Genomic DNA, 9,414 nt, shown 5'->3' on the forward strand with positions numbered 1-9,414 from the left:
TTTTGTACAGTCATAATTTATTGCATATCTATTGTTTCATGAGATTTATGTATAAACCGTTTAAAGCAAGCATATTGTATTGTTAGCTAAACAAAGGACAAAAGTATGATATCTAAAACTAGGGCCTAGCATGTTAATTTTATCGCAATCATACAGCTTTATATAGATGTACCTTTTTAACTGTAGCGAAAAATACGCATCAGAGAGTAGAGCGTAAAAAATGATAACACAATAACAGGTTTCAAACAACCTATAGGTAGGTACTATTTAGCTAAGTTTGGTGGTAATAATGTTAAACGTTGAGTGATATGAATCATTTCATTACTTTATGTAGGTACTCTAAAACACTAGGTATGTCCTGGGGCATTTGTGCGTGTGCGTTTTGTTGGCGTTGGTAGTTTAGACGAATCTTTCTATGTAGCGCCACGTGTCCAGCTGCTCGAGCAGGGGGTTGGCGACGGCGGGGAGCACCGTGGTCACCACGGCCGCGATGGCGCCCTGGAAACGGTTCACGTAATCGACGATCACGTCCTCGATGACCGCGTTCACGATTTTGTCGATGTCACCTCCGCCGATGACTCCGGTCAGCTCAGACTGGAATAATCGTACTGTATTAAACACTTATAAGTACCAGATAGGTGATGATGATAAAGATGGAAATTGAGCGTTGGGCGACTTAAGGTGCGGCCACATGCAGTCGCCTCGTCGTTTGCAGCGATAAATCTGGTCATGTGACCCCATTTTGAATGTGATTTTGAATTTCCCGCGACTCAAAAACGTAGCGTCAAGTCGCTCGTCGAGCAGCAGCGACAAGATGGCTACTTGCAGGAATGATCTTGGTCTTGGAAGTTGAATTGTTAATCTCATTTAGTAGCAGTTGCGGCAGTGATACAAACAAAAGAAATTGGAGTGATTAAAAAAAAACAGTGTTTTTGCCGAAATCGAAGAGGTTTTTTTTCCAGCGATAAAGCTAAACATTTTCAGCTTTATCGCTATATTTCACGTGACCAGATTGGACGTTGAAAACGAGCGTCGAGCGATTTTTAATTCGCTTCTGCGCATTCAAGGCCATTATTCAGTATAGTATTATTATTAGACAATTATAGGGGCGACACTCTTTCCCGGTCCGGATAATACCGGGATGGAAATACCGACCCTTTTTTTCGTGCACACAACCATAGAAGCTCCTGTCAGTTTCTATGGGCGTGTACACAAAAAACAGGGCCGGTATTTGCATGTCAGTGTTATCCGGGCCGGAAAAGAGTGTCATCCAATTAGAGTAGTGGCCTGTGCCCAACATTGGATTGTGTACCTATAGGTCGAAGATGATTAAAATTAGCCAGTATTTAGGAGGAGGAGGTACATTTATATAAGTTGGTCCGAGGGGAGGAGGGTTGGTTTGTACCTCTAATGCTCACTACTTGTAACAACCCAATTTAATCATAAAATGTTACCATCCTATCACTCACATCAAAATGTACCTTTTCTAGTAACAAGAAAAATATGTTAAACGCATAACAAGTGATTATAAATCGATCCTCAAGTCTAGTTGAAACCATTTTTAACACGTTTTCACTCACTTCATATTGAGGTATTGTCATGAAATTTAATTTGGGTGACATCACAGTAATAATAATATGGTGGTACCATCGAGCTGATTTGATGATGGAGCCGAAGCTAGGCATTAGAACTCCAAGACAGAACAAGGTAATTTAGCCGTGTTTGGGCTTGTTAGAATGGTTTTAGAGTGTATTTTTACCAAGTTTTTAAGACCATTTTTTTCACTTCAAGTCACACAAGTGACTGTGTAATAAATAATGCGACACCATGAGTGTGCGAATCTACTAATAGCTCTGGTATAGAGATGGGCCAAATGTAATCGACTAACGATTGAGAATTACTTATTCGATCGCGATTAACGATTAAAAATGACGATTGAATAATCTTAGTTGTAAGACTTTCGGTTAATTTAGTCTCGATTAAATTAATCATCGATTAATTACAAGCGACTAAATTTTTAATCAATTATTAGAAATAAATAAATTTGATTTGTAATAAATATCACACAGCATAACTAAAATGACTCTCCAAGTGAACAACACCATGACAAGACATATTTGATTTAAGTAACGTGCGTGTTCCATTTTTTTATCGAGATTGAATCGTGAAATTTTGTCGATTAAAATGACGATTGATCAATCGTTATTCCAATACTCCGTCGATATTTATTTAAACGCGACTTAAATAATCGTGATTAATTTTGTGACGAATGATTGTTCATTCGATAGATTAGTTGATTAAAAAATTAATCGTGATTAATTTTGTGACGAATGATTGTTCATTCGATAGATTAGTTGATTAAAAATTAATCGTGATTAATTTTGTGACGAATGATTGTTCATTCGATTGATTAGTTGATTAAAAATTAATCGTGATTAATTTTGTGACGAATGATTGTTCATTCGATTGATTAGTTGATTAAAAAATTAATCGTGATTAATTTTGTGACGAATGATTGTTCAATCGATTGATTAGTTGATTAAAAAAATAATCGATGAATGCCCATCTCTGCTCAAGTACTTACTTTAAAGTTAGGTACTTCGAAGGCCGAGTTGATGACCCTGTCGATCAGCACTGACTTGCCGTCCTCGGACTGCTTCAGGAGCACCTTGCCACGTAAACGCAACCCATCGACCTGGAACCTGGAAAAGACAAAAATCATTAAATATTAATAATCAATAACTATTAATTTACAGCACCTTATTAGCATAACTATTGCAGTGGCCGTGGTCACGAGTACTACAAGCCTCTGCAATGTGGATGTGGCTGAAACGTTGATGTTATTATTAAGTAAGTAGATACTTGTTTTGTGAGCTTGATAAGGTTGTTAAGGTGCTGAAATAGTTATTTATGAGTGAAAAACACGAAAGTTAAAACATTATATGAATGTAAGCACTATACGGGGTTTTTTTATAGCAGCTATATTATGCTATAATTTAGATTTAGTCTAATAGGTTGCCTAGGATTCCTTGAGTTCACACCTTATGCCATTATTAAAGACACAAGTTTTATGAAAAAAAGTTGGTCAAACTACTTATTAAATCATTACCTAAATATGTGCCGTTTCTAAAGGCGACAAATATTAAAATAATGTTACGAAAATAAGTATTATCTACATGTCGTCTGTGTGTACATGCTATTTGTATTGGTGTGTGTAGGGTTCCTTAGTCAACTACGAACCCTTATAGTTTCGCCATGTTTGTCCGTCTGTCTGTCTGTCTGTCCGTCTGTCCGCGGCTAAGCTCAGAGACCGTTAGTACTAGAATGCTGTAATTTGTCATGAATATACATATCAGTGGTAAAATAAAAAAAATTTTAGGGTACCTCCCATAGATGTAGTGGGGTTGATTTTTTTTCTGGACTAACCCTATAGATGTGGGGTATCGTTGGATAGGACTTTTAAAACCAATTGCCATTGGGGGTTGCCACGACGATTTTTCGATTCAATGATGTGTTTGCGAAATATTCAACTTTAAAGTGCAAATTTTCATTAAGCGCAACACACACAGAAAGCGTGCGCGTGTTCGCGGCGTAAGCCGCGCGGTTCGTTGTATTCACACAGAGAGCGGGTTTAAATTTTAGCGACCACAGTGAGTGGAAAAATTTGAAAAATTCAGCATGGTAGGATGTGTATCAAATTTACAAGGAAAACATTTACAATGAAAAAAGGCTATAAGTTTCCTTGAGAATTATTAGCACTAAGTTTAAGAGTAAATAACAGCCTAAGGTAGAAAATATACCTAAACTTGGATGATTCCGTACACATACGATATCCTTAGAAAAATATTACTGGATTTTTCGCAATGGCTACCGAACCCTATCTTGGGCGTGTCCGATATGGTCTACGCCGGTTTTTTTATAAATAACTACCTTAGGGCCTGTTTCACCGCTTGTCGACTAATTTTAAGTGACGGATATCAGTGATGCCGCCTCTGTTTGTTTGGTCCGAATAAACAAAGACGGCATTACTTTTATCTGATACTTAAAGTTAGTCAACAAGTGGTGAAACAGGCTCTTAGTCTTTTTAACACCTAAAGGACCTACGTTTTAATAGACTTTTTGAGATGGAGTTGCTTACCTGGCCTCTCCTTTTCCATACAAAGGAACAGCGGTGAGCAGATCTCCAATCAAGTCGTAGTGTCCTAGAAAATTATAAAACAGACGTCTTTAATTAAGTATATTGTAAGCAAGTTTTAAAAGCCGGGCCAAGTGCGAATTTGATTTGCACACGAGTCACCCACTAAGCGCATTTAATAATAATAAGTACCGCGCAAATTTATAATTTTAACTTTTAGACATTTTTAGATTAAGGGGCTGTTTCACCATCCATTGATTTGTGTTAACTGAAGGTTAAATGTGATGCCGTCTCCGTCTATTCGAACAAAACAAATAGAGACGGCATCATACACATTTAACCGTCAGTTAAGGCCAATCAATGGATCGTGAAACAGCCCCTTAAATTATTAACATTAATTGCAACTTTATCAGTACAACCTATGTATTTCTTTACATACAGGTGGACAAGGAATTTAAGTGAACTTACATTATACTTATATATAGAGTTGTAGATTAAGGGGTCGTTTCACTATGACCAAACGCTTTTAGTACAGTAAAGCTGTAATTAAATAATGGCATAAAATTTTAGTAGTAGAATAAAATTTTGAAAAGAAAACCTGTACGTAGTAAATAATCATAATTTTCGTGTAGGTATCCCAATGTGCGGAGTGCCATTGGATAGATCTACAAAATATTATCTACCCTCCTGAGCCCTCGTGTACTTTATAAAGGACCAATTAACACTAAGAATACCGGCTAAATGTACTTTATAAAGCACAAATTGTTCATTGAATATAGAATTCTAAGAATTTTGAAATAATATCCAAAATAACAAAGCAGGTCAACCACGTCTAGGTCTTAAGTGCTAAAGTTTGTTAATAAAGGACTCAGGAGGTTACAGGTTTGCGGAATCTATTTTTAACCCCAGATGCAAAAAGAGGGGTGTTAGAAGTTTGACCGCTATGTGTGTCTGTCTGTGGCACCGTAGCTCTTAAACGGGCAGACCGATTTGAATGCGGTTTTTGTTTGAGAAAAGCTTTTCTAGCGATGGTTTCATCAAAATCGGTTCAGCCGTTTTTGAGTATTGACCTTTGAAGTGACAAGGTCGGGGTTTTTCCAACTTTTTGTTGGTTAGGTTAGTTGGGACTTTAAACGTGTATTTTTTTCGATTCAGGGATCACGAAATATTTAACCAGGAACGTGAATAAAAAATCATGCAGTAGGTATTGTAGAACGTTGAAAACTAGATGAAAATGATAAAATTTTCATGCGTGAGTTCCAAAAATTACTTAATGCCCATATCGCCGCTCAAAAATCTGTATTTACTTATCTAATTATGTACTTACTGATACGTGGACAATTAAAATTAATAAGTACTAAAAAAGTCGACAAGGGTAAATGCTGTGGGTAGGGTAGGTACACGCTTTCTTGCGTACAGTCGCCATCAGATATTTCGGATAGGCTAAGGATTAAAATATCGAAACATGAATTGAACCCCTTAATCAAAGTTCCGATATTTTTAACCATGGTTGCACCTTGGCCGCTCCGTAATAATTTGATGGCGATGTACGATACGAGCGTTTTGTCAAAGTCATAAATCTGTGCCGCCCATTCGAATTGCCCCCCACCTGTGCCCCTTTTCTGCGGTCCCTAGACGCAACATACTTTTAGTTTGTATATACATACATACGTACCTACTCCGTTTAATTTAAGGTTTGAATTAACAGTCAAATTGTAACACACGTTTCTCGGTATTTCGAACACAAATAGACTAATGAAGTAAATACCCATTATGCGTCTAAGATGTATGCGTGTAAGAGCTTATGGTCTTGAAACGGTCCACCCGTTTAAGAGCTGCGGTGCCACAGGCAGACACACAGACATACAGACACACAGACACACATAGCGGTCAAACTTATAACACCCCTCTTTTTGCGTCGGGTGTTAAAAATATCTACATATACATTTATTGGCGGTATTTATTATGTTTTTAAATTATTATAGAAGTTAACACAATTTTAAGTGTCTCCGCTAGCTGACGCGGACGCGCGCCTGCGCCAGTTAAGTAGTGCTGTTCATACAATTTCTTATTACACGGGCGGGTAATCCGCGTCAGCTAGCGGAGGCACTAAATAGTTTCTTACCGGCAGATACAACGATGCTGGGAACTGAGATATCCAAGTCGAAGGAAAGCTGCGACGGAACGAAGTCGCTGGTGTGCACCACGAATCCACCAATTCCAGTCATCATCGCGTCTTTCAGGTTAAGGTCAAGGCTAGAAAAAAAACAAGATAAGATTTTTTTGTAATTACATTACATAGGTAAGTACTTATAAGTGACCGAACATTGCTCAATCGTTGCACCTACATTAAAATATATATAATAACTAAGTAAAATGATTTTCCCAAAGGCAAGACCTTGATTTTTAGACTCAAAATTAATCTAACCGTAAACTAAATTTGAAATCATTATATAGAGTCGTTGGCGAGTCCGTGGCATGATAAACGCAGAGATAAAGTTAAGGGCAAAAATATGTTTACGCTTACTAGGTACAGTCAAGGGCAATGAAATCGACACGGCCAAAGTTGTAAAAATATGTATACACGGCCATAATGTTTAATGCAAAGTCGTGTATACATATTTTTGTACCTTTGGCCGTGTCGATATCTTTGCCCTTGACTGTACCATGTCAGTCACTTCTGTAGGTACGGTCAAGGACTTTAATTCACGAGCCACCATGGAAACTTTTCAAAGGAAAAGTCATTACGATTTTCCTTGTTATTGAATGCGAATTAACTATGACGTTTACTGTGAAATGGTTCCACTATGAATTAAAGTCCTTGACCGTACTCCATGTAAAATATCTCAGACCTCCACTGTACAAGAATAATCCGATGATACTCGTTGTCACAGTCACAGATAAATTGCAATGTTGAAACAATCGCATAGCGCTTTAGTACCTACAGTGCTCTGCAGTACCTACCTACAATAATGCTTTACTATTCGAAAACTACCCATGTAGTGTATCAAGTAAGTACATACTTGCAAAGAGCAACAAGGTGGTGTGCAGGTGCAGGGAGTCGAATGGTTTGAATCCGAGACTCGTCTCAATTACCTACTCGGTTTTAGTCATAATTGTTACTTTTTCATATAGTGATAATTTTATGGCAGTAAGTACCTACCTTTATCAGAGCTATGTGTTGTAACACTTACCCCCTTATTCATAAACGACAATCAAACCTATTTTAGTTAAAATGCCGCTAAAATTCGTTTGTCCTTATCTGTCACTTCGACATTTGTATTTGTTAGAAAGGGACAAAGCATTTGTTAGTTAACATAGGCTTGTTAAGTTTTATGAATAAGGGGGTAAGTGTTGGGCGAGGAAAAAACAGCAAAAGGAAACCAGCACCGAGAGGGCCTGAGAGTGAATTTTGGTCGATTTTCAACGCATATACCGCTTGGCCAGGTAGGAACCTCATATAAATGAAGTGGTTGCGCAGGATAAAAAAAATGTGCTTTTTAAGATGACACGTAAAGACAAGCGAATGTTAAATTAACAACAGCTAGGCAAGCCTTTATTATCATACTAACTCTCGACCATGGTAGAAAAGACGCGTGAACGGAATCAAGCAGGATAGGGGGGTATTGCTGTGAAATGACTGAACTCACTTGATGAAACCGGCGGGAATGTACAGATGGTAGTTTTCGAGGACTAGGGGGTCCAGAGGCGGCAGACCGAATATGGCAGACCCATTGTTGATGACGTAGCGAATGTATGTGAACAGCTGGCGGATTAGCGCATTTATCAAAATGTTTCTGCTCTCCACGGTAGCTACGGCGTCAGCTGGGATATCTGGAATGAACAGAAATGTATTGTACCAAATTTACACCGAAGTTCTGCTTCTTCGTAGAAGTTGGCTTTTGCGTCAATAGAAGCGCTACGACTTACGACCATACATACACGTTATCGCGGGAGCAATAACATTTTAAGTTAAAACAGTAACAGTTAAAGAACAGATATTACTTACAGAATGTCTATTTAGTAAAACGGATGTTCTGCCTACAAATTTAAAGAATCTAAGAAGTTGAAGATTTTTTTAAGTACTTACTAATAGTAATCAAGTCAAGTATGGAGGACAAGTGTGGAAGTATGAAGGTGGTGTTGGTGGTGGTGGTGGATTAGAAATAAAGTTGATAAATTTTAAACTCGTAGGCATAAAATATTGCTCGATATAAGGGTCACTTCTGTTATTGCTTATTTGGCATAATCTTTCAGTTGGTACTGTCAAATAGTTTTTGCTCCTGCGATAACGATTATTTATGGTTTACGACATTTTCTTAATACCTACTTCGTGTGGCTTGTGAGAAAACTCTATCACCATCTTTACGGTCACGCCATTTCTTTTAAAAGAGCTCCATTTTGGATACCTACACAGTCTCGTTAAATATTTTTTAAGTTTATGCAATTAGAAACATGGTTTACCAAGTCCCAGGTCAATCTTTTGCACAGCAGTGGGCACGGCGGCCGCGAATGCGCACAACAGCAAAACTCCTAGCAACTTCATTCTGGAATAAGTTTATTATTTAAGTAATACAACTCTAACCCCCTGTATCACCATCCACTGATTAAATTTATTTGACAGATAAATGTGATGTCGTCTCTGTTTGTTTTGTTCGAATAGACGGAGACGGCATCACATTTATCCGTCAAATAAAATTAATTTATGGGTGGTGAAACAGCCCCTAACTCCATTAAACAAAAGAATAAACAATAATGCATTTCATGCTCTCTGAAGTTTAAAACCGAAAAATTTCAGTGTAATATAAATAACTAAGTAAATACATAGGTATTTGATTAAGTAGAATCGAATTGTATAAATTCGAAAACGAAAGCGACACTAAAAACGATAGGAAGTGATTAGAAGTATTAATTAATAATATGTGATAGTAGGTAATCAAAATTAATTAATTAATGTCAATTAGCACACCTTTAATTGTTGGCCACAAACCGTGAACTGCTGCTCGGCCCCCGAGACTCAGGAAGAGCCCTCGCACAAACAGGTAGCGACTTAATCTTGGCTGATTATCGGCACAGATTTGAATTAATCATCAATCATGGCAGTATCTGTTGGCGAAAATGTACTTACTTATCTTTATAATTACTACGCGTGTACAGCGAGACATGAAAAGGTGACTATCATTTCAGGGCTTGGCTGCTGCTCCAACGTGCCCCGGACGGCTTAAGAGCTCACCGTAAAATTCTGCACGGTGTAAACGTATCTTAAATAACAGGTTTTG

The 9,414-nt window shown here is 37.7% G+C and overlaps 1 protein-coding gene across 1 annotated transcript; it reads right to left on the reverse strand.

The window, feature by feature from the left end:
* On the reverse strand, nt 1–9,198 carry LOC141428666 (uncharacterized). The gene is made up of 7 exons (XM_074088675.1): nt 9,105–9,198; nt 8,600–8,682; nt 7,786–7,969; nt 6,261–6,391; nt 4,139–4,202; nt 2,585–2,702; nt 1–594 (listed from the first exon to the last, which is right to left on the reverse strand). The coding sequence occupies exons 2-7, from the start codon at nt 8,679–8,681 to the stop codon at nt 400–402; spliced, it is 774 nt and encodes a 257-aa protein (XP_073944776.1). The 5' UTR covers nt 8,682; nt 9,105–9,198; the 3' UTR covers nt 1–399.
* Between the last annotated feature and the right edge of the window lie 216 nt (nt 9,199–9,414).

The sequence above is a fragment of the Choristoneura fumiferana genome, chromosome Z, assembly GCF_025370935.1.
Source record: "Choristoneura fumiferana chromosome Z, NRCan_CFum_1, whole genome shotgun sequence".
Taxonomy (NCBI): Eukaryota; Metazoa; Arthropoda; class Insecta; order Lepidoptera; family Tortricidae; genus Choristoneura; species Choristoneura fumiferana.

What these genes read in the sequence shown, in the direction of transcription:
- LOC141428666 (XM_074088675.1), bottom strand. Translation starts at nt 8,681, where the DNA reads ATGAAGTTGCTAGGAGTTTTGCTGTTGTGCGCATTCGCGGCCGCCGTG. An exon ending in CAGCATCGTTGTATCTGCCG is followed by an intron (nt 4,203 to 6,260) that starts GTAAGAAACTAT and finishes ATAATTTTCTAG; the next exon opens with GACACTACGACTTGATTGGA. An exon ending in TCGAAGTACCTAACTTTAAA is followed by an intron (nt 595 to 2,584) that starts GTAAGTACTTGA and finishes CGATTATTCCAG; the next exon opens with TCTGAGCTGACCGGAGTCAT.